The 26,007-nt window shown below is 39.9% G+C and overlaps 1 protein-coding gene across 2 annotated transcripts; it reads right to left on the reverse strand.

Moving 5' to 3' along the window:
• Positions 1–24,219: 24,219 nt before the first annotated feature.
• Positions 24,220–24,576, reverse strand: LOC133075640 (large ribosomal subunit protein P1-like). 2 transcript variants are annotated; one of them, XM_061169981.1, is made up of 2 exons: positions 24,494–24,564; positions 24,220–24,418 (listed from the first exon to the last, which is right to left on the reverse strand). In XM_061169981.1, the coding sequence occupies exons 1-2, from the start codon at positions 24,562–24,564 to the stop codon at positions 24,220–24,222; spliced, it is 270 nt and encodes an 89-aa protein (XP_061025964.1). The 2 variants fall into 2 exon arrangements, with proteins under 2 accessions (XP_061025964.1, XP_061025965.1); XM_061169982.1 differs by having other exon boundaries at positions 24,220–24,576.
• Between the last annotated feature and the right edge of the window lie 1,431 nt (positions 24,577–26,007).

Consider the following 26,007-nt stretch of genomic DNA (forward strand, 5'->3'; position numbering starts at 1 on the left):
GGAGAAGGGACCACAGCCATGCATAGCCTTTGCTCAGAGGTCAACGGGCCATATTAGGGGCCTGTGAGCATGCCCTCCCAAGCTGGCAGGTGTGAAGCCTGCAAAGGAAGGCACGAGGCGGGGGCAGTCCCTTCCCCGAAAAACTGAGCCTACATCCTCAAATCATTGTGTGCCTCCGCCCTATGCAGATACAAGCCTGAAGAAGAAGTTCCCTCATCTACACAAGGCTCTCTCTGTGCTTTGGCACTTTTTGGATGAGAAAAGAATACCACTTGTCATGCGTCAGAAAGACACCTGTACCATTAAGACCAAACGAGGATCGCTTCCTCTAATTCCACGTGTTTCTAGCCCTCCAAAAATTGAATTTCATCGTGAACAAATAATTCTAAGCTGGTTATGTTTGAGTAGGAAAGTAAACATACCCTCAGCATTAAAGATGTAATTGTTCATCTTCCTCATTACTCAGTAGCCTTGGTCCCAATTTCAATGTATGTACTTTTTATTTTAAAAAAAATGTATTTGGACAAAGTGTTGTTTTTAGACTTGCAGCTGTCCTTGGTCTGGTTTTGTGTCATTTCCTATTTGAAAACTTCAGGTGTGGCTTTCGATACTTGCTGTTCTTGTCCTGATGATTTGTCATACTGGCATATCAAGCAGGACCTGGCAACTAGAGGCCACGGAGACCAGTAGCCAGGAGGGGAAAGATATATTTTTAATAGGCAAAAATGACATGGAGAATAAAACAAGGCTACCCAAATCCAATGGTAGAAAAAAATCTACTCCCCTTTTCTCATTCTAATTCCTGACATTTTCATCCTTTCTTTAAAGGTGTTTCTTTCAGAGCTCAGTCCCCCTTCCCCCCAATAATGCCCATGATAAAAAGCATCTTGGTTTCGTGATAGGAGGCTTGTTTTGTTATGCAGAGAGAAACCAACACAATCATTACAGATCCAGGGGACACAATTCTCTTATTTTCTTAGGTTTACCCGCAGAAGCAGCACAGCTCCTTAGAAGCCTGGGAAATTTTACATCCTATGAAATTGGATACAAACCACCTCCTTGAAAATCCACAAGCCAGGAATACATCCTGAGAGCAACCCATGCTTTGAGATTTTCAAACTTACCCCTGAAACATGAATTATGATTTTTCCCTCATGTAATTATTTTTCTATAATAGTTGTTCTGCTTTTCTAGTTCTCTGCTTGCCTCCTTTCTCTACCTCAGAAGAGGCTGTTCCCAGACTGATCTCACATGGGTGAGAAATAGTCACCCCAGCTTCCAAACTCCAATCAGAGGGAAGGTCCAGTAAGGGATGTAAAATGGGTTTTGTTTCTTGTTTTTAATGGAGAGCCATTTGTGGGACCCAACACGGGATTCAGTGACCTAATTCCCCCATCTCGGGAAAGGCGCTTCGGTTTACCCATTCTCAGAGGTGATCCACCCAAGGGCAAGGAAGAACAAGTAATAAGGTGTTCTTGTCATGCAGCTCAAGATTTTTAAAACACATTAACTGTAATTTTTAGATAGTCAGAATTTAGTGAACCATTAAAAGTGGCCCAGTTCACTGAACCAAACTGAACTGAACAGATGGAATTCCACCCTTGCTATGCTTGAGTGGGCTCCAAGAACAATGCCGAGACCTCTTTTAAATCCCTCCTCTGAGCTGCTTACTTCACTTAGGCAAACATGTCGGGGATGCTGTGGCCATTTTTCTGTGTCTATTCTCTTACTGCAGCTGGAAGCTGGGACTCAGAATATGCCGAATTGATGGGGATGAGTATTGTGCTTTGCAGGCTGTTTATATGTCACCATTATTTTTTTTTTTTGGAATTTGACTCTGCATGTGAAGCTCGATAGTCCCGATATTTTTTTCTCTTTCAGTACCTGTGTCAGATCCAGCTCTCTTCGTTTTATGGCTCTCTTCCTTCCTTCATATTCTCTTTCTTCCCACAAACACGCTGGAGGTGATATCCTCCCGTGTCCTTCGTCTGCTATTGGCAGGCTTCCAGGCACAACTGATTATGGATACTTTGAAAATTAAACATCTACTCTTCAACCTCTCCTGTTAAAAAGTGGAGCTGATGGAAACGTTCCCATGAATCCGAGAATGGCATCCCTATGGATCAGAATCGTCCAGTAACAATGGCTGCACATCTTCTGTTGTTTAAAAAAACCCCAAATATCCTGAAGAACAATGTGATACAACGGTTGGAAAATGAAAATGAAAGGCCTCGCAGAGCCTCTAGGCAGTGAGGAAACAGTGAGACTATCTCACAGAAAGAGATACATAAAAGGTTAAAATTGTGGCAAAATAAGAATAAAACCCAAAGACCAAAGCAGAGCCATCTGTATCTACACAGACTTTAGAAAAATAGAGATTAGAGAGGTTTCATTATGCTGGCTCTCACGTGACTGGGGAAGCCGTAAAACAAACTGTGTTACGGTCTCGGGATGAGGTCTTAGAAGTGGAACCAGAATGGGTGCGCATTTGTTTATTTTCGTCTGTATCAGCTTTAAGTGTTAATTAACACAGTGCACTACATTATCTCTGTGTCTGTGGAGCAGATCGAGGACCCCCGTTGTCCCCACCCCAGCCCCCGCATAGCTTCCATGGGACACTTTGGTTTGGCCTCTGGCCTCAGTGTAGGGCACAGAGATGCAAACTTTATAGCCAAACGGGAGCTTGGCTCCTAATTTGGCAATGACCAGTCAGTCATCCTGCGACTTCAGTCACTCATCGGCAGGATGGGAATGTTAGCACTGCTCATTATGGTCCTGAGGAAGCTCACTGCTCCATTCTGATTGCAAACTCGGGCAGCAGCAGCCAAAGCAAAGGTTGACATTCGAGCTTTTCCCATCCTTTACAAATCTCAAGCTCTCCAGTCTTTCCGGGCTCTTCTGCCACCTGCCCTCGTTCATGGAGATAATCAAGGAAAGTGGCCATGAATGCCTGTGTGCAAGCTGTCTTCATCTTCTGTGTGGCCGCTGTGACATCGTGGCCAGAGAAGCCAGAGGCAGTATGACAACATTGTCTTCATTCGTTGGTCAAATATAGTGTGTACGCAACTAATCTTACTCTTAGTTACCTCCAAGTAATTCATTCATTATTTAACATCTATCAAGCACCCGCTATATGCAGGTTCTACAGAGACAGAAAGATGGATAAGGCAATCATTGCCTTAAAAGATGTCTAGGGGTCATCAGACTCAAAAAATAGTCATCATATGAAGATGCAATGGGTATCTGAAATGGCTTGCATTTTTTCATACCAGTGCAATTCAAAACAATTTTTTTAAAAAGAAACAAAAAAAGAAAAGAAAAGAAAATTCCGTACCAAACAACTGAAGTCGAATAATAAACATTTTTCAGTTATCGATTGCCTTTCAAAAAGTGGCATGGACACTTTCAGCAAGAACTGTCCTGAGAGAGAGGAGTGAGGGTGTTCTTTTTCCAATTATCTTTGTGCCATTGCCTCAAAATGGTCACAACTGCAGCATCACTGATGTCATCTGGAATTTCTTCATCATTCTCAAGCTTCAAGATGAGAGCGTGGAGCCATAGTGTGCATTTTCCTCAGCCGATTTGAAGATTTCAGCAGGGATTCCATCAGCTCCAGATGCCTTGTTGGTTTTCATCTGCTTGATGGCTTTCCTCACCTCATAAAGAGTTGGAGGGATTTTGAGATTGCCACTGATTGGGAGTTGTGGGATGGAGCTGAAAACACTCCCACTGATAAAATAATTTCCACCAAAGACCTTGAAATGGTCTTTTCAGTGTGTGTTGACATTTTCTCTCTCACTGAGCAGTTTTCAAGCACCCTTGCCTTCCTGAAAGCTCTTACAGGGCTTCAGTGGCATCAAACCTAATCCATGTGGATGTTGAATCGACTTCACCATGACATCTCACCATCTGCCCTGTGTGTTGGAAGCCTCCTTCAATCTCTACCTTGACTTACAGATGTAACAATGTCTTCTTTTGGGATCAACGACAATGCCAAATACCCAAAGATTAAGAACAAGAGAATCACTGCAGACTTAGGTTCAAGATTGTGATAAGCTTACCAATTTGCATCTACTAAATAATATTTAAGAGAGTCAGGGCCTTAGGGAGAAACTAGCATATTGTGGCTTTTGCAGTGTTCACGTTAGGTCAGAAGAGGTGCATTAATTCACATGGGTATGCATTGTTTTGATTTAAAAGTCTGTTCTCAATAGTAAATTGAGTTCAGAGTGTTCTAATCTTACAGGAAATAGTTCTGAGAAATTGGCTTTCTTTTGTTCTCTGAGTAGATGCCTCTTTCTTATTTACAGGAACTTATTTGGATTATAGCTTTAATTTTTATCATGAGAGTATTATAGCCCCAGTATTGCATTAGGGCGCCTATATTTTACTATGTAGGATCATCTATTCAGAAGGCATCATTGGGCATAGCAATCTAATGCAGTTTTCTACCCCTATCTAATACAAGACAAGTATTACATATATTGCATTATAATTATCTTCATCATAAACTGTTAGAACTGGAAAGGGGCTAGTACTTTAATTTTTTAGTGAGGAAACAGAATCCAAGAGAAGTGGAGTGATAGTTATCCCAAAGTTGCATAGCTGAATGGTGATAGAAACTGTTCTAGAACTCAGTGCTTCTAGGGCAGAGTTTTTCTAGCCGTGATATTCTTTCACTCTTGACAATATTACATCTAATAAGGAATAAAATCCAAATCCTTTATCCTCTCTAATTTCTCTTGTAAACAATACCCAGGAAGCAGGAATATTTAGTGTATTTAGGCCCTCAGCAGTGTGAAGCACTACAGTCACAAACATTATAGCACTGGCATTAATAATACATCTTGAAAATCTCAATGTTTAGGGCACCAGAAAAAAATATATAAAGACCACTTCATTTCAAAAGTAAGAGCAATCAGAAAGACTATAAATGTTTTGTTGCTGTATCTAACAATGAGGAAAGAACTACAGGAATTCTGTAAATGTAAACCATAAGGTATATGACCTGCCAGAAGACTCCAAGGTACAGAGAAGGTCCACATGTGACAGTCTTGAAGAAGCATCAAGATTAACAAGGGATCAAGCATCAAGATTAGCAATGGATGATCTTCCAAAGCACAGGAGTTGGTTTAAGGGCTTCTACTGGGCCTTGAACACATTCATCATGAACCATCATTGTATATATCCAGTGAGCAAATCACAATACTGGAGTAGACTTTCAAAGACAGCATAAAGCATAAATTCCTGTCCTTGAGTCATTTATTGACTAAAAGGAGAAACAGGACACACGTGAATCAAGGGCATGCAAGTGAGGGTCAAATTATATCAATGAAGAGTAACAAAATACAGAACCTTGGAAGGCAAGAGCTCAACCTTTGTGCAAAGTATAGAGGGTCTAACTCTAGGAACTTGGTTACTCAGGCTTCCTTTCCACTCACTCTATTTAGCATATTAGACCCCTGTCCCCAGTCTGCTGTCATACCTCCCTGTCTCCCATAGCCTGGCCTACTTCCATGCATTCATGCATTTATTTATTCTGCAAATATTTAGTGAACGTTCCCCAGGTAATAGGGCTTGATATGTCAATGAGAAAGCCACAGTCCCTACCCTTGGGGGTGTTTAAAGTCTAGTGAGGGGACTTCCCTGGCGGTCCAGTGGTTAAGACTCCATGCTTCCAATGCAGGGGGCACGGGTTCGATCCCTGGTCAGGGAACTAAGATCCCACATGCCAAGCCAATGGGCCTAAAAATAAATAAATAAATAAATAAATAAAGTCTAGTGAGAATGACAGAAAAGGAAAACATGATTCAAATACAGTATAACAACTCCCTCCGTAGGGGTGGACATATACTGCTAAATAATATACAAGCCAAACTTGGCATTAGAAGACGTGATGTCTAATCTGAAACTGTGGAGTAGAGAGAATTGCACATTTGATCGAGTTTTGAGGATGGAGAAAATGGAGGAGTGGCAAGAGAATACTTGAGAATAATAAGCAGAAATCAGACAAGAAAGGCCTTGTGTGCTGATGTTACAAGGTTGAAAAAAAAATTGGAGGGGGCTGGAGTATAAGGCAAGATTCTCCTTAATCCTCTCTTATCATTAAAGGGAGTGGTATGGACCCAAACTGTCCATCACCACAATGTCTGACTGTTATCAACTGCACGCAGGTTATCAGAGAAATGTTCAGGAAAAGAATTCATTTTAGGCTCTAATATTCCAAGCAATCTATACAGAACCCACCTTAGCTTCTGACATCTGTTTATCTCCCCCACCGTCTTCTCAACTGTGCAGGGACTCTCCTCCCAGTTACTTATCTCCTGGTCCTACTCCTATGTGGACACCAAATCTCAGGTTTCCTGGGGCTCTTAGATTCCTTCACCCCGCTCTTCCACTTCATGAATGAAAGAGGAGCGGAAAAGAAATCAATCCTCAAAGGTCTGGCCCCAAACAAGGTAGAAAGCCCGAAGACTGTCACAGAATCACCCTGAGTGTGACCATGCTACGAGTTCCTCTGTTCCTTTTCTTTGCTTACAGATGCTTTAGCACAGGCACCATTTTGTGATCGGTGTAGGTTTAGTCCTAAAACGGAGTGGACATCTCATGCCTTCCGAAGATGTTTATGGTCAAGGGAAAACACCCCATGCTGCTGCATTTAGTGTTGTGGCATGCCCTGGAATGTGGATGAGAAGGAGCTAAAAATAAGAAAAAGAGATGTATTCTAGCACAGGGCATTCCGGTGCTTGGAACGGCTATGATCAGATTTGTGTCCTAGAACACTTCCTCTGGCTACCTCGTGGGAAATAGGCTAGAAGGGGGCATAACTGGAGACAGGGAAAACCATTGAGGCCTGTATTAGTTTTCTGTTGCTGCTGTAACAAATGACCACAAACGTAGAGACTGAAAACCACATGAATTTCTTCTCATACAGTTCTGAAGTTCAGAAATCTAAAATGGGTAAGCAGTGCTGCACGCCTTCTGGAGGTTCTAGAGAGAGAACCCATTTCCTTGCCTTTTCCAGCTTCTAGAAGCTTCCTGTGTTCCTTGACTCGTGACCTCACCTCACTCCCATCTCTGCTTTTGTCATCACATCTCTTCCTCTCTCTGGCCCTCCTGCCTCCTTCTTATAAAGATGTGTGAATATATTGGGCCTACCCAGATACTCCAGGATAATCTGTCTCAGAATCTTTAATCACATCTGCAAAGTCCCTTTGGCCATGTAAAGTGACATGTTCATAGGTTCTGAGGATTAAGATGTGGACATCTTTGTGAGTGGGAGTTATTCAGCCCTTTAAAATTCCAGCCAAAAGAGACTTGGGAGAAGTAGGTGGATTTGAGAGATATTCAAGGAGTGGAATTAGGATTTGGTGATTGGCTGGTTGTGGGGATGGGGAAATAGAGAGGGAAGTCCAACCACAAAGCCTCATGCTTTTTAACGCTATCAGCTTTCCAACTCCTTCCATTTTCTAAGACAGGATATGCAGGGAAGCAGGTTTGGCGGGGGGTGGATAATGAGGTCAATTTTTGACATAGTGATTTTGAGATGCCGCTGAGAAATCCAAGTGAGGCTGTCAACTGTCAGGTGACTATACAAGGCTGCAGCTCAAGAAAGGAATTGTGAACTAAAAGATATATATTTGGAAATCAGGAGGGAAAAAAACAAGATAATTGAAGCAATGAAATCTGTCAGGAAGGGTATGTAAAATGAGAAGAGATAAGGCTGAGCGACAAAGGAATACCAATATTTTAAGTTCTGGCAAAGCTCTGAAGATTCTAAAGAGACAGAGGAAATGTGGGAAACCTATTTTCTTCCAGTAGCGCCCGTTCTTTCTCTCTTGTTTCCTTCCCTTGTCTCTGCCCCGTGGTTTGGACTTAGTAACTACTCAGCCTCTTTCTTTAAGGAAGCACTGATTCTATATGACCCCCAATAAATGCTACCACCAACACTCCAGTTGAAAGAGTAATTGGCATCTCCAAGGAGATAGAAAGAAGGGAGCAAAAAAATCAACGTCCAGAAGAATTACACAGACTCTGCGGCTGTGAAACTTTTCCTCTTCCTGCCTTCTCCCCTGTCGCAACCATCAAAAACTATCAAAAGGAGAGGAAGGGGTCAAGTAAAAAGTTCCGGCAATCCCCATTAGCAGGGAGGTGAGCCCCTCTGGGAGCCATGGTGGGCCTTCCTCTTTATCACGAAGGCCTATCACGGATCAGGCATAGACAAGACTTCCATAGGCAAGAGGGCATTAAGCTTATAGAGGTGGCTTCTGTATGTTTGAAATATCAGCTCATCATCCTCAAACTCATCAAACTCAAACTGTGTTGAGTTTCTGAGAGTTTGGCAAGGTCAGTTGGAGTATCTTGGGGCCCAGGAGGCACAGTGTCTCTGAGACAATAGGCGGGAAGATGTAAACAATAGCTCCCATTGTTTCAGTGGACCCTGATAACTCTGAACTTGGATTCAGGCCAGGGCTTAGACTCATATCTAGCGTGCTGCTCTGCTGTCCCAGCTACAAATGCCCAGCTACAAATCACATGTCCATCACCAGCAGCCCCCCCCGCCCCCCGCCAAAGCATCACAGCATGAAAGAAGAAACAAACGCCTAAGCTCTTGCTCTGAAGATGCGCTCTGACCAGGATCAAGACGGATTGCTGGGCTGGGTACTGCAGCCAGGGTGGAGAAGTACCGGTAACCTCAAGAATAAATCCTTTGTGGTGCAACTGCTGATGAGGGAAGTTCAGCAACAGGAAGTGCTGGCCGCCAAATCCCTCATCTGATGGCAAACGCCAGACTCCACAGCCGGCAACTTCTGTCAGAACGTGGGTAGCTACTACTTGTGCCATCTCTTCCCCAGGGGAGGAAGCAAAGACAGGGCTTCTGGGGCGCAGAGATGTTAAAGGAATTCTCACTCTGAAACAAAAGAATGAACACAGGCATGAGAATTCTCACTGTGTTTTGTGTGTGTGTATGTGTGGTTAAATCAGAAATCAATTGCTTAGTTCCTATCTGCCATGTTTATCATCTAAGGAAGGGCTTTGTCAACAGTCAGGATTCAAATGGTGGCTCTACCACTTACCCTGTGGCGTGGACATGAGACAGCATCTCAGAATCGATTGCCTGGTCTCTACCTACAGGTATATGCCGTAAAGTAGTTAGTGCCTGGCACAAAGTTGGCATCCTTCCCCTACTCCAATGAGGAAATAAAAGATAAATAAGGCCAAGCCCTTGCCTCAAGAAACCTCCAACTGAAATAGAAAATTAAGTCAAAATGTATGAAATGGTCAAGCCCACTGAAAAGTTATTGACTACCCATTCAAGCCAGCACCAGAAGATGGTTAATTGCCAAACCGTCTGCAGACACAAAACTTGGTGAATGAGTTCAGAGTAGGACGAACACAACCTATTACTCATTTGGGGCTCCTTACAAGGAGGGAGCATTTATGAAGAGGGATGGATTTGCTCTGAGTTTTAAAGAATGGGCAGGGTTTGGATCAGCTGAGAGCACGGGGAAGGGCTCTACTGATAATAGAATCCCGAGACTCAATACAAAGGGCCATCCTTGAGTCAAAGGCTTGTTGTTGTCTGTGCATTATTTCTTGACTGATGTGTCACTTGGGGACGGCTTCCTGTTAGGCATACGCTCTCTCCCTTCAACGAAATCAGATATGTTTTGCCATATTCTTTTTCATATCACTGCCTTTTTGTTTTGTTGTTGTTGTTGTTTGCACATGGTCTACGGGGGTCACCCTGTAAAAAGCCCAGCAGGATGGTCTGCGTGAGGAGCGATCAGCCCACGTTGCTCTCTGACGCTGAAGTGGGGTTTAGGGCTCTTCTCCTGGGAGAAAGTGTCACACCAAATGCCTCTGGAGCTCCGATTGGCGACTGAGCACAAAGGATTTCAGACCTTCACGATTGGCTACGCCAGCTCAGCAGCAGCAGCTTCAAAAAAAGGTGATAGTGATCCATTTCTTGAATTTGTAATCCCTCTATATTTTGTCACTGATTGTGAAGAGCTTTGTGATGCAAAATATACAATATAAAATGATGTGGGGATGAATAGGGCTTTCGCACTCACCCAAGGGCTTCTGTCCTTCTAGCTCTTTCTCCCTCTGCCGTTGACACAGGTGAGAAACAAAACCCCAGGAAGACCTTCCCTTTTTGTAGTCCGTAAGGTGAGAATTCGGCAAAGCAAAGGAAATCCATCTCTGAGGCCAAACATAGAAACTCCCCACCCAACTGTTTGGTGGGAATGAAAGCCAAGGTGTGCTTTGCAGAGCCAAGCACTTTTCTCCTCGAGCCATGAACCCCTGTGCACAGCAAGGGAATTTCAGCCCATTATATTTCTGATTCATTTGCACTTAACTCATCAAGATATTGTTTTGTATGAGCTGCTTGATGTCCGAAGCACCTTATGAGCCTTTTTACGACCCTTTTATCTGAGAAGCTGGGAATTATGCCTAGCCAAGAATAAACAAATCTCAAAGGTTCAAGTTCAGTTCCAAACATGGAACCCCTATTAAGGCAAAGGCTAAATAGTCCGTCCTTTCTGAGTTTTGCTGTGGTTAATTGGAAAGCGACTCAGAGGTGTATAAGGCCAGGAAAAGCCGACCCTGGTTCAAAAATGCTTTCCTTCCGTCCTGGGGTTGGTCAGTATTAATTAGTAAGGAAAAATATATCCTCTTTCATATCCAGCCTATTTTTGAAGTGAGGTACAGTGATAAGCAGATTTCATTTTATTGTTGTTTTCTGAGCATCCATTCTTAATCAGATGAATGAACTTATTTGTACTAGTTAACTTTGCTGGAGTTTAGGAGTTGTATTTAAAACAGATTTTATCCTACAGTGATATTAATTTGATAGGATCCCTGATCTGTAAACCATTGGTTATCTTGGTCTCTCCTGATAAGGAAAAAAAGTGCCGAGGATTTCCAGTTGGTGAGCACATTTGGGCAGAATCTTTCACACGTCACAAATTGCAGATGGGAGGCGGTGATCTCGAACATGCAGTCACATCGCGTGACCATCTGACACCTTCCATTTAGAAAAATAATACTTTCCTCCCAGCATACGCTCCCTGCTGCAACCAGCACCAAAAATTATGCCTGGGAGAGCCGTTCCTCCTAGAGCAGGGTCTTAAATATTTCTTAGGCGGCTTTTAAAAGATTCAGATGGCCGCAGCACCTAGCTCCCACCCTAGTCACCCTTAGAAAAATCCGGGAAAGGCGACTTCGCAAAGATGCTACTGATAACAAAAACAGCCACAAAGAACAAAAGGGGTGGGGGTGGGGGAACTGGAAGGAGATGAGAAAATTACACCAGACACATTGGTAAGGTGATTTATTCTTGTCTTCTGTGTGATTCAAGCATACTCATGTTAAAGTCAATGGACTTCTTTGTCGGCTCATTTCTAAGTCACTTCACAGTGGCAGAGGATTTCGCAGTCCCCAGGAGGGGCACCGGAGTCACTGGGATTGTGTACAACTTGCTCACCCCCCAGTGTTCTGCACTAACCCTTGCTCATTTAAGACAAGGAAGAGCATCTCTGCCTGGCCTCCTTCCTTGTACACTTAATGACCCCTGGCATTAGCGAAGGCAGTGATTTCTGACAGACATGTTCAGGCAGACAGATTTTTAACCAGAAATTCAGAATTCTGATAGAATGTCGAAATGGGCACAGCTTATTTTGTGATTAACAAAGGCCATGGCAAATTCTGTATCTGATCTCTACACACACACACACACACACACACACACAGAGGTTGTCTGAATCCATGTACACACACACACACATATACAGATCGTGTATGGCTGTCCCTCCTTTTTGCCCCAGACTGAAAGCAAACACACTTTCACAACCTTCTAGGTTGCTAATATCCATCTTGTAAGAATGAAGAGGGCTTGGGTAGCTGCTGTGCCCGTGAGAAGTGACCCCGAACTGTTTTCTTAGAATCTTTTGGGGAGATGGGGTGGAGGGAAGGGGTATTCTCTCTCCATGATCACAGAACAAAGGTGACCAAAACAATCACCCACCTGCTTTAAAAAAATACAAGCTTCTTCCCATTTTCACACTGCCTTAGGTTTCGGGGGATTTCCCAGAACAGCAGCAGCAAGTGAATGGTTTTAAGGCTGTATATATCAGGATCTACCAAAACGTTTAAAAAGAAACTTTTCTTTTTATTAAAAACAAAATGGTACTCGCAAGATGAATACCTTGTTTTCTGTGCTTGTAGAAACAGGGAGCAGATAGCCTGATAATTAAATGTAATAATAACACCATCTTTCACTTTTATAATGAAGAGAAAGTGCTTGGAAAATTACTTCATCAGAGACAGACAGGTGGGTTTGTTTTCAAGAACACTCTAGTGTCAACTGCAGAGAATCTGACTTATTTTCCAGTAGCTTTTAAAAAACACAGGAGCAATCCTCATTTGTAAAATCAGCTCCACCTCTATATCCGAGGGAGAAGAATAGCAAGTGGAGGACTTTAAAAAGAAAAAATAAATTAAAAAGACAAAGCTGCTTTGATCAGGATTGCCTCTAAAAAATCCATTGCTCCAGAGGTTTTGTATAAATATGTTAGCCTCTTGTAGTTCTCTCCAGATCTTTTACTGATAAAGTCTGTAATAACAATAATCTTTGTCTTACAGTCTGTTACTTTCTCTTTCTCACTCCTTTTTCTACTTGTACGTGAATATTCAAAGACACATATTCAGATATGCGTACGTGCGAGAAATTTAATCAGGTATTGCCTGAAATACCAAACAATATAAAACTTCCTCCAAAGTCACTCTGTCCATGGGATCTACAAGTATCATAACTTCGTAGTAGGGTTGAGCAGTGTGTGACTGCCTGATGGTTTCATTAGGTATCTCTTCTAGGTATAGCCTCAATCCATTTGTCTACCAGGTATCTATTAATCTTTATACCATAGCTTTAACGTCATCACTAACTCAATGACAAGGTATATTGTATTACCTTGAATAATTAAACAAATGAAATGCCTGATTCCTAAAAGCTCCAGATAATTGAGGAAGTAATAATTTGGGCCTGAACTATTGCCTGTATTGTCCAGATAACCACCAAGTCTCAATTTGATATTGAACTTGGGAAATCTATCATAACTGGCAAATAATAATGAGAGCTCACATTTATTGAGCACTTATCATTTGCCAGGCATAGTTTTAAACACTTAAAGTGCATTTGAGGAAGGTTCTCTTATCTTCCTTTACAAATAAGGAACCTAAGACACAAAGAAGTTAATTTCTCAAGATAACAAGGTCAATGAGCTGTAGGTCCAATATTTGAACTCTGGCAGACTAAATCTACCACACATGTTCCCCACCTCTCTGTAAACTGCCTCTTTGTGAATTCTGATCTAGGGATGCTCACCTAACAGTACTTGGAAGGGCTGCCTATCCAGGTACAACTCTAATCAGGAGGAAGCGACATGAGATGGAACTTTCTTACAAAGGTTGAAGGGAGGTGGTGTTCAGTATACTTGGGCTAGGTTTGAATCTGTTATCTTAACGAGAAAAGCAATTTAAAAAGGCTGAGAATGGTAGAGCAGAAAGATGGAAGGAATCTAGGTTCTAAGGACATCTCTGACCCAACCCTGAGGGGTCCTCCCAATCTCTGGACTTCCAGGTATGGGATACAATGTGCACTTATTGTCTCTATGACTTTTTTTTGTTATGTTGTGTTATTGAACTATTATATTTGAAGTTGTATAGCCCATTGAGTTCTAGAAAAGCCACATTAACATTTTCAGTTTAATATTTGTTAAATTCCCCGTAAAGTATTGTCACTATTTTGGTCTAGTATTTATTAAACCATCATGATATATTAAGTGGTAAAAGAAGTTGTACATCAGAGATTTTAACCATAACAAGAAAAAAATCAAACGTTAAAAGAATGTTAAGGGGGACATTTTAAATTAGACTAACGTTATAGTTAGATTCAGTATTTTGCGTGTATCTTAAACTATAAAATTGGCTTATGGGAAAGAACGCATCAAAAATTGCCAGCACTATATCTTAAGAAGAGGGGTAGAAAAGAATAACTATGTATAATGATTACTGTTAGATACACTGGCCAAATCTGAAGTGTCTTAACCAATTTCATAATGTCTTTCTCAAAACTGAAAAAAAATTGATGTAAACTAAAAACAAAATAATGTAGACTAATCACTTGTCAATTTTATTTTTAACTGAAGCCATTTTGTGGTAGCTTTTATAAGGACAGATTCATGCAACATTCTATATCTTTCCCTTCAATTTCTTCAGACAATCAAACACAAATCTCTTCATAGTAAGTTGAATAGATGCCAAACAGAAACTTCGGGTGGTAGCTTTGCTGCCTCTTCTTTGATAAGAAAAGGGAAAATTCACCATCATTCATTTAACAAATCTGTACAGAGTGCCTATTATGTGACAGGCACTGTTCTTGAGGTAACAGGAACCTTCTGGGGAGGGAGGCAGGGAAGCACTTGCAAGCATTTGAGATGAACTTGGCTTTAAAATACTCTCATAGAGGTAGGGCTTGAGAAAAAGCATTTCACTGTGGCCATGCTTTAGTTAATATAGATCTTTTTTCTCTGTCTCTCATGTGGCCCAAGTCTGTTAAGTGCAGCCAGTGTAATAAGACGGTTCACCACGTACCAGATTAAAAGGAATGATCAGCTTGAGACAAAATCTGTCTAATCTGTTACTTTTTTTTTTTTAACCTTAATTCTATATAGCTTTGCAAGTTAAAATTTTCTTCATGATCTCTTTTAGACTTTTATGAGCTTTTATTTTTTCAGTGTCCACACAAATCTATTGATGTTGTTATATATTTTAATCCAATAATAATACTAAATGAGTTTTAATAAAAACCAGCAGAAACTTGCCCTACCTCTCCCCAGTTCTTAAAAACAGTCATTCTCTCTTTTACCTGCTGTTCTTGGCATTCACATCTGTATATATATTTTGTTTGTTTGGTTGGTTTTGGCTGCGTTGGGTCTTCATTGCTGCACGGGGGCTACTCTTCGTTGTGGTGCGCGGGCTTCTCATTGCAGTGGCTTCTCCTGTTGCGGAGCACGGGCTCTAGGAGCATAGGCTTCAGTAGTTGTGGCACGCGAGCTCAGTAGTTGTGGTGCATGGGCTTAGTTGCTCCGCGGCATGTGGGATCTTCCCGGACCAGGGAACCTGTGTCCCCTACATTGACAGATGGATTCTTAACCACTGTGCCACCAGGGAAACCCCACATCTATATTTATAAATAATTTGCTAAGGTGATATGTCTTTGTCTATCACTTCTGACTTTCTGATACCTGCCACTTCTTCCCATTTTGATAAAATTAAAACAAAAAAATAGTTAAATCAAAAATCAGTGTTCACATTACTACGTACTGCAGAGTGAAATAATTATTATGATTACATTTCCTTTCTTATACAATTGCCCCTTTCTGGAATTTATTTTTGCCTTTGTGTTTTACCTAAATAGATTTTTAGAAGCAAATGCATTAAAAAAAAATTCTGCTACTCCTTTGAAACCACCATACATTTGTAACTAGTTATATATTTTTTTCAAATGCTCAAACTCTAGCATCCCTTTTCACCCTGCCCCACCTTTTTTTCTGGGAATTTTCTTCCTACAACCTTTAGTTTTTCTTCTTCATTCTGAGTCTGATTGCTCTTTAGGTCTATGACACAGACAGCATCCTGGGATTTCCCTTCCCAATTCTCATTAAATGTACATTTTTGTCCCTGAGCCCTATGTCTTCTTTTTCTTCAATTACTTCTTGGTTCTGCCAAAGCATATCCTCTTGTAGTTTGCTTAAAACTAACTAACTAATTAATTTTTTAACAAGATACACAGGAGATGCACTAGAAATGGAATAACAATGATTGGTTATTCTCTTGATGGGTGATTTGATTGGGTAGAGAATTCTGGGTTGAAAATTATGTGAATGTGCAAAGAGTTTGAAGTCTTTCCATCCCTGGAGCTCTGCCATTCCCATCGCTTTGCCCAATATGGTGATTTTGTTTCCATCCGTTGTGCCGAGTGCCTTGAATCTCATGTTCTCCAGGGCAGAGAAATTGTCTTTTTCCTGATTAATCCACTCTGCTTTCTCTACCATCTTCTTCTAGATGTTAGACCTTTTAGATTGATCCTTTACATATTTTTTTCTTATTTTCCCATTCTTGATCTTTTTATCCTACCTTTGAAGATATTTCATGATTTTATCTTTAATTCTTCTCTAGATATGTTTCACCTTGTTTATAGCGACTTCATTATTCTCCTTTTCATGTCTGAGGATATTCATTGGGCAGCTTTGTTTCTTATTTCTATTTTTTGGTGGTGATGGTGGTTGTGGTGGTGGTTGATTGGTTAGTTGGTTGATTATGTGTATTTTCTTCTCTTCCCAGAATCATCTCTATTTCTTTCAAGTTTATTTTTTTGTTGTTTTATTTTTTAAATTTCTGTCCTTTAGATTTTCATAAAAAATGGAGTTACACTTATCTCAGTTTCTGTTTATACTTAAGATTCATGTACTAAAGTGTGTTTGGACATTTTATGTCATTAGACAAGATTGTTGATTAGCAAACATTATTCTTGAGTCCTGAGGTTCCCCTTCCCCTTTATTCAGAGAATAGCTCACAGTCTTCCACCTGATCAATGAGAGGGTGAAGGACGCTGACTCTACTAAAGGGTTACTCCTGGGATCTGACACTGTTAATATACTTCTAACCACCCCTGACTTTCGGTACTATCTTCAGCCATGCCCTACACTAACCTGGGAACTCCAAGTCCCAAGTCCCCTAGAGGTTCTAAAATGCAAATCAGTTCACTTTTTGTTACTATTCACCACTGCAAGACCTTTAGGTTTTAGTTTTTTCCATGCTCATAACCCCATCAAAAGACATTTTCCCAAATATATTAAGATACCTCCTCTGCTGCTCTCTTCTCTCCTTTTATCTTTGCTCTTATGAGTCTGTTTTATCCCTTTATTGTCTTTTTAGAAGTAACCTAGAGAGAGAGGAAATAGTATGGTCACACAACCGTCTCCGATCTATACCTGTGATTTTGATTTTAAACATTTTCTGATTTTTTTCTAAGACTTCCTTACTGACAAATAACAAATCTGAGAATACGTTGTTTTGATTTGGTTTCAAATAAAATAATGCCTAACAGAGCAGCTACTCATAAACATTTATTTACAGGTAGTGAATATAATGAAAGTATTCTGTAATTTAATGATTACAGTATAAATGACTGGTCAATTACTGAATTTGAGCTAATGCATAGCATCAGGGAAATATTTTACCTTGTCTATATGAAGAAGTGTCCTCCTCTTTCTGTAAAATAACACGCACTTTTTTCTTATGAGGCTTCTAGTTAACTTCTTAGCTTCAGAAATATCAATCTCCTTAGTTCTGAAAGCCATATTAGAATAATTTAAATAAGTATTCTGATAGGAGACTGCTCTGTGTTTTCTGGCTGAAAGACCTTGTGTGGACCTAGGACAAGTTACCACCAGATTATATAATACCACTTAATATCGAGTCCCCCCATGAAACCTGTATCCTGCTTTGGTCAGCCTGGCCTATGTTCACTGAGGTTTAGGGCACTGAAGTGTTCGTGCTAAGATCTTGCCATAAAAAAAAAAAAAAAAGATCTCCTCTTGGAATTTTTTTTCTCTGACTGACCACAGATTGTTTAAAAAAAAAAAAAAATCAGAAACACTAATATGGCAAATCTCAGCTTGCCCTTAGCTCTGTGATTAAGCAGGATAAGCAATAACATTGACAAGTTGCCTTGATAAATTTCAGAAGCCAAATGAAACTGTTGACTCTTGGGAATGAATTCACTGGAGGATGTTACACTATTCTTAAGGAGTAGTCACTGGAGATTTCCCCAGGACTCCACAGACTTAAATAATAAAAATAAAAAAAAATAAAACTGTTGGCAAAAATAAAATAGAAAGGCACAGACAAAAATAAGGGAAAACTTATAACCAGTGTTTTTGATGTTGTTGTTTGTTTTATGACAGCTTTATTGAGATATAATTCACATAAAATATAATTCACCCCATTAAAGTATACAATTCAGGGAGTTTTAGTACAATATGTTTAGTGTATAAAATATTTAGTGTATTTAGTATATTCAGAGAGGTGTAGCCATCATCACACTCTACTTCTAAAACATTTTTATCATCTCAAAAAGAAACTCCATACCCCTTAACGGTCACTTGCCAGCTGCTGGCAACCATTAATCACTTTCTGTCTTTATGGGTTTGCCTATTCTGGACATTTCATATAAATGGAATCATACAATATTTGGCCTTTTGTGTCTGGCTTCTTTCACTTAATGTTTTCAAGGTTCATCCATGCTATAGCATGGATTAATATTTCATTCCTTTCTGTCACCAATAATATTCCTTTGTGTGGCTATAACACATCTTGTTTATCTATTTATCAATTGAAGGGCATTTGGATTGTTTTAACTTTTTGGCTATTTTAAATAATGCTTTTATGAACATTCGTGTATTTTTGTAGACATAAATTTTCATTTCTCTGGGGTGTATTCCAAGGAGCGAAATGGCAATCCATATGGTTTAAAGTGTAAAGAAAATGCCAGTTTTCCAAAATGGCTGTACTATTTTATGATACCAGCTGTGTATAAGGGCTCCAGTTTCTCCACAACCTCACCAACACTTTTTATTGTCATTTTTTAAGCAATTCTAGTGAATGTGAAGTGGCATCTGATTGTGGTTTTTATTTGCATTTCCTTAATGAATAGTGGTGTAGAGCATCTCTTCATGTGCTTATTGGCCACTTGTAGATCTTCTTTGAAGAAATGTCTATGCAAATCTTTTTATAATTAGGGTTTATTTCAATCTAAATTTCATTCCATTCATCTATATGTCCATTCTTATGCCAGCACCACACGGTTTTGGTTACTGTAGCTTTGTAATAAATTTTGAAATTAGCAAGTGTGAGTCCTCCAGTTTTGTTCTTCATTTTCAAAATTGTTTGGGTCCCTTTTGTTTTCATATGAATCTTAAGATCTACTTGTCAAATACTGCAGAAAACACAGCTGAGATTTCGAAGTGGATTGTGTCGAATCTGTAGATCAGTTTGGGTAGTATTGCCATCTTAACAATACTAAGTCTTCCAATTTGTAAACATAAAATATCTTTCCATTTATTGAGGTTTGCTTTCATTTCTTTCAACAATATTTTTCAATTTTCAGGGTACACATCTTGCACTTCTTTTGTTAAATTTATTCCTAAGTATTTTATTATTTATGATACCATTATAAGTGGAATTGTTTTCTTAATTTCATTTTCAGATTGCTCATTGCTAATATATAGAAAAACAATTGATTTTTATATAATGATCTTTTGTCCTGCAACCCTGCTGAACTCATTTATTAGTTCTAATATTTTTGTTGTGGATTCCTCAGGATTTTCTCTATGAGATCATGCCATCTATGAACAGAGATAGTTTTATTTCTTCTTTTAAAATCTGTATGCCATTTTTTTCTTATTCTCACTGATTGCCCTGTCTGGGACCTCTAGTACAACGTTAAATTGAAGTGGTGAGAGCAGACATCCTTGCCTTATTTTTAATTTTAGGGGAAATCATACTATCATTTGTCAGAAGTATATTAGCAGTGGATTTTTCCTAGATGCCTTTTATCAGGTTGAAGAAGTTTCTTTCTACTGCTAGTTGGTTGAATGTTTTTATCATGAAAGGGTGTTGGATTTTGTCAAAAGCTTTTCCTGAATCTCTTAAGATAATCATATAGTTTTTGTTCTATGTCCTACTAACATGATTGTGTTACACTGATTCATTTTCAGATGCTAAGCCAACCTTGCATTCCTGGGTTAAACTCCATTTGAACATTGTGTATAATCCTTTTTATATGTTGCTGACTACCAGTTTGACTTTAGTTGTGATCAATACTCTGCACACTATTTGGAAAGTGGTGACAATGTGAAACACTAAGTATAACAACAGTAATAATATGCTTGCCTGACTCTGTGCTGGACATTTCTACATCCATTGACTCATTTAGTCTTCACACCAGCCCAATGAATTGGATCCTAATATTACCCTAATTTTACAGACTATAAACCTGATTCTCAGAGAAGTTATGTAACTTGCCCAAGGTCATAGTACTAGTACTAATGAGTGGAGATGCTGGTGTTCTGAACAGTCTGACTCCATAACTGAGCTTTTAGCCACGCATTCCAGGAGTATATATTGAGATATGGATACTCTTTCCTAAGTAAGCACTGTATCTTCTCTTTGTATTTTCACTTCCATCTGTCTGTTGTGTTCAGGGTTCAAGCCACTAAAGATGAATTAATAGTGCTGATTGACAAAGTTGTTTCTGGGGCAGAGGTACAGGTTCATTCAATTTAGATTCAGTTTGGCACTCACATACCATAATCTATAGGGATGAGAGCATGTGGGATAACTGAAAATAGATCACAAATACACACTGGATTTAACTAGAAAATGTCCAATTTCTTTTCACTAAAATGCAGAATTATGATCTAATTCACTTTCTTTAATATTTGTATGATTCTTTTTTCCAGATGTTTAGAAAGACTTCCCTGAGCTTACCTTGCCAGATCTGTTTGGGTCCCTCAGGTTACAAATATATTAAGGAGAAGGAGTTTGCAAAGGAATAAAGTCTTAAAGAGAATATGCAAAACTTGTATAGCCATAAAGAGAAATGGAAATAACATGTTGGATTGGTAGAACATTGTTTTCTTTTTCCAAAATACTCTGTAGTATGAACATATTGTTTTACAGTTCAAGGAAGGAGAAACATTAAATAAGTGAATAAATAAGCTTATTTTGAAGAAAAAAGAGACTGAGATTGTAACGTATATTCAAATACCATTTTGAATCTTTTTTCTACTTTCTGATTTATATTTCCCAAAGCCCTTTAAATTTACTGTATTTAATAATCTGCTGGGATTTTTTTAGAAAGTACTAAGAAACCTTAGCTGTCAAGATGAAGAGAGCTTTGAAAAGATCTGCACCCCAAAATAATGTCCAACAGAAAATTATCATTCAGATTAAACAAAATGAGCTAACATTAATTAAAACTCCTTTTTTTTTTTCGTGGTGAATGTCTCAGTTCTTACCAGTAGCTAACAGATCACGTCGGAGAGTATTTAGGCGTTCAGAATCCACAGTCCCCAAAAGAACCTCCCAATCTGAACTCCAGGAGCTAATATTTAAGTAGTTGTTCATCAATTCTACTCGGATGAAGAGAATTTCTGAGGAGCCCTTGTCTTTAACAGTGAGAAAAGTTGGAAGAAAGGAGCCCAACTCAACTATCCCTGCCCTAAATTCTTATGATTCTGAGCTCTTCTGTTTCACAGAGTAACCCTGTGTGAAGTGTCAGCTCTGTGCTCTCCCCCACTGCCCGTCTGTAGCGCTGCATGGCTTTGCATTGCTTAAGGATAAACAGGTTGAAGTTGCATATGGTTAACATTTTTTGTTTGAGCTGGTGCAGGGAGAGATTGTTTAGCATCTGCAGGTCTCACATGGTGTCACGGGCAGTAAAGGAATGACTGAAGTAGTTGCAGACAGCATGGAGTCTGCGTTCCTCTCTTTGCCTAAGAAATCATGGATAATTAACATGGATTGAATACAAAGCATGAGAGCAGAGGCACGAGATCAGAAACCCCCATCTCCACGTGGGATCACCATATTTACCTGTATTATATGAGGCAATAAAAAACCAGAGGAGAAAAGTAATAAAAACGCAATAGTAATAAAAACTTATATTTACATAATTTCTTTCTGCCCCAGGATTCTGAAGCATTTGATGAAAATCATATAGGAAAACCTGTCACGGGACCTGTGACTTATAACTGGCAGAAGAGCTCATTAGCAATTACAGGCTGGCCAAAGGAACCAGAGACAAAATACATTTCAGAAAGAGAGTCCTGCCTTAGGTCTTCTGACTTATCCTGTTACCTTTATGACTATAAACCAGAGTGATCAATTTCAAGCATACTCCTACTTGTCATTTGAAAGTGGCGAGAATCATTAAAAGCTCACAAATTCACCAAATTACAATCAACCTGGAACTGTGAAATCCATGCTCACTTAGGGAAGTGTTAAGTGCACATTTTATGTCCTTTCATCGGTGCTTCCCAACATGGAATTAAAGGATAAGGCCTTCATCTTATGTGCCCAGCATTATCAGGTTTCCCAGACATCTTTCCTACACATGAGTTGAAATTCGTACTGTGGCTATGAAATCAGGCCGGTTTTGTTATGACTTGAAAAGGTTTGTAAGGCACAGATGTCAGCTCCAGCTGTTTTTATCAGTGATATGCAGGCTACAGTGGTCCTTTGTAAGTTGTGCTCTTACAAATGCCATGAGGGTGTGTTCTACTAACACCCACATATTGAGAATCCCCACCAAAAACTGGATTTGAGAGAGAAATTGTGCTTGAAGCCAAGAAGATCTTTGAAAGATTAGACAGTAATAAAATAGCTACTTCCCCAGAACATGAGGACTTCTGTGGCAAATCCATTGCTTTTCAACTCAACAAAATCTCTTGTATGTATCAGACAGGTGCCAGTTATAATTCTACTCCTCATAATAATAGTGAATGCACATGATGTAGGTATTCTGTAAAGTCTTTAAGCGTATTACCTCATTTAAGCCTCAACAACATGATGAGGTAGGTACTACTTTTATTCCCATGTAAGGATAGCAAACTTAGGGATGGTTAAATTATCTGCTAATGTCACAGCCATTTGCAAAGTGCCATTGGTTCTAAAATGAAGTCACAATGAAATCATTCTTTAGTCTTATCTCTCGGATTCTTATTTCTAGATAATAAGTCCAAGAAATAAGAGAAAGTAAATGCTCTCCTGCCAGTTTAATTGAAAGAAAAGTAAGGAGTAGAATCTCATAAAGTCAGAGATGAGACAGCAAATATAAAATCAGCCCTATATCCTAGCTATTGATATCATGTCATTATTTTTTATCAATTCACCCAACAAAGACTATATATTTTTCATTGCTATAGTGGAAATCACAACTAAACTGTTATAATGCCAATTACACTAGAAAAATAAATCATAGCATAAGCACTATCACTTGCAAAGGGTTTTTATGTTCTGCTTGATATGACTTCATGAGACAAGATATAATAGATGATATTACCTATTTGTGAACTTCTCCAATCCACTTATTCACTCTACACACTCCCAGCCTCAGTTTCCCCTCTAAAATCCTCCCAGCTCAAAAATTCAATGATCCTATAATTCTAAGTCACAGCAGTTTCTTGAAAGTATGCTTTACTCATTATTCTTTTTATGTCTTTCGAATATAAGACAGTTGGTATTAACCAAGTATTCTCAAATAGTCTCACAAACATTGGATGTTCATTATAGTAATCCTGACTCCAACAAACCTTCATGAATCAACCTGTTATAAAATAGAGCATTACAGTAAGGCAGATAAATATTTTCATCTGCTACAGCTTCCCAAAACATTCTTCATAAGTGATGTTTTATGCGACATGATTGGAAAGCACTGCCATCTCCCTTAAGGTTAAACATGTGATCATCATGTAGATAGGAAATAAAAACCTCTGCGTAGAATTGTATTCATATCATTTATGAAGCAGAAGTAAAGAATCACAGAGAATGAAATGTTTTCATAACAGCAAAGAACCACAGCTAATATTTTTTGAGCCTTTGCTCTGTGCAACACTTTATAGGCATTACCTCATTTAAGTTGAATGTATAATAATCGTGGGTAAGACTTCTTGAGCCTTCTCTCATTGAATACTCACAATAACCCTATGAAGTAATAAAGTAGATAACTGATATTCTACTCAGCATATTATTATTTAGAATATTCACATTTTATTTGAATTGTTTCTCAAAGTCTCCCCCATTAATAACAGAGACTGTTATTTTCCATCCAATTTATCTCTCCTTCTTCCTTTACTAAGAGAATGCTAATTGGATTAAGGGTGCCAACGTGCCCATATAAAAACTTGCATTCCCAGCGTCTCCAGTAGTGAGAGGTGTTCCTTTACACACTCCTGACCAATAATATATAAACAGAAATTTCCTGCTAGGAATTCTGAGTAAGCCTATTAATTAATTAATTTATTTATAGCAGTAAGACCAACGGCAGCAAAGAGTTCAGCTTTTTATTGACCCTGTTACTAAAGAGGTTTAGTCAAAAAGACCAAAGCGCATGCCATCATAAGACTCTCCAGATTCTTCTTTCTTTGCTTCTGCTTTCTTCTCCTCAGCTGGGGCAGCAGTGATGGAGGGTGCAGGACCTCCTGCTGGGGCATGACCAGCTGCTGGGGCAGGTCCACCTGCCCCCACATTGCGGATGAGGATCCCGATGTTGACATTGGCCAAAGCCTTTGCAAACAAGCCTGGCCAGAGATGTTCAACATTTACACCGGCTGCTTTAATGAGGGCATTGATCTTATCCTCCGTGACTGTCACCTCATCGTCGTGCAGGATGAGGGCCGAGTAGATGCACGCCAGCTCCAAGACGGAGGCCATGGTGCGGGCAAGTGCTAGGTGGGGCTGCCGGGCACGGTGCTAGTCGCTGCATGAAGCGAGGGCCTCACCCCAAAAGTGGCCTTGGCTTCCTCGGAAGGACTGAGCACCTTAGAGGCAGCTGAGGAAAGGCAAGTAAGCCTTTGTAAATGGGACAGTCTGGGTTCTTGCCCGAGAAGATGTTTAAGGGGACACATGCTGCAAACAGATGGTCCTGGGTGGATTTACCCTGGCCCAGTCACATCTTGTTTTTCTTTCCGTACCACTTCGTACCTCTGGGTGTCAGGCCCCTCCCTCTTTTCCAAAGTGGGGCCTTTGGAAAGTGTGGTCTTCACACTCAGTTTGGATGGAACTCAGCACAATCTGGAGAAGGTGAGAGGATCCTTCAAGGAATGCCGTTGATGGACAGCATCCATGTGCACTGAAGCACGGGAGCAGGCAAAGTTGGGCTCACCAGGCTTCCACCTCCCTTCTTTGTCACTTCCTCTCCAGACGCTGATATTTCTTTCCAGGTGACCCTACAAGGTGAGTCTAACCCTGACCTCCTGTAAGGTCATTGTCCCACCACCATCAAACCAGATCTACCAGCCTGGGAGCCTGGAGGTGGAGAGTGGTTAGGGGGATTCCTCTGCCTCTCCCTCTAGTATCTTCCTAATCTGTTGTTAGATCCTTCACTCTTTTAAATAGTGCAAATCTAAATTTTCAAGTAAAATCATAGAAATGCTAGAAACTGTGCTGTAGTTGAAAATGCATTTAATATTAGGGTTGAAATGTGTTGATAACTGTGATATCAAAGCAACAAATACTTTAAAGGAAAAGATAAACTCCACACGTTTTTTGAACTGTCTGAAACAAATAAAATAATTGAAAGACCTTTTAAACTGGAAAAATATTTATAACATATGTGACATTTAGATTTTACTATCTTTAATATATGGAGGGTTCTTAAAAATTAATTTTTAAAAAAGAGCACGTATTCCAATAAACAAATGAGCAAAGAACATGAACCGGCAGTAAAACACATACACACACAACTAAAGATAGACCAGGAGGGGCTTCCCTGGTGGTGCAGTGGTTAAGAATCCACCTGCCAATGCAGGGTAACACGGGTTCGAGCCCTGGTCCAGGAAGATCCCACATGCCGCGGAGCAACTAAGCCCGTGCGCCACAACTACTGAGCCTGCGCTCTAGAGCCCTGGAGCCACAACTACTGAGCCTACATGTCACAACTACTGAATCCCGCATGCCTAGAGCCCGAGCTCCGCAACAAGAGAAGCCACCGCAATGAGAAGCCCGCACACCGCAACGAAGAGTAGCCCCGCTCGCCACAACTAGAGAAAGCCCATGCACAGCAACAAAGACCCAACGCAGCCAAAGATAAATGAATAAATAAATATTTTTAAAAAACAAAAAAAAGATAGACCAGGAAAAAGTTTTAAGTTCAAT

Source organism: Eubalaena glacialis, chromosome 15, assembly GCF_028564815.1.
Source record: "Eubalaena glacialis isolate mEubGla1 chromosome 15, mEubGla1.1.hap2.+ XY, whole genome shotgun sequence".
NCBI classification, from domain to species: Eukaryota; Metazoa; Chordata; class Mammalia; order Artiodactyla; family Balaenidae; genus Eubalaena; species Eubalaena glacialis.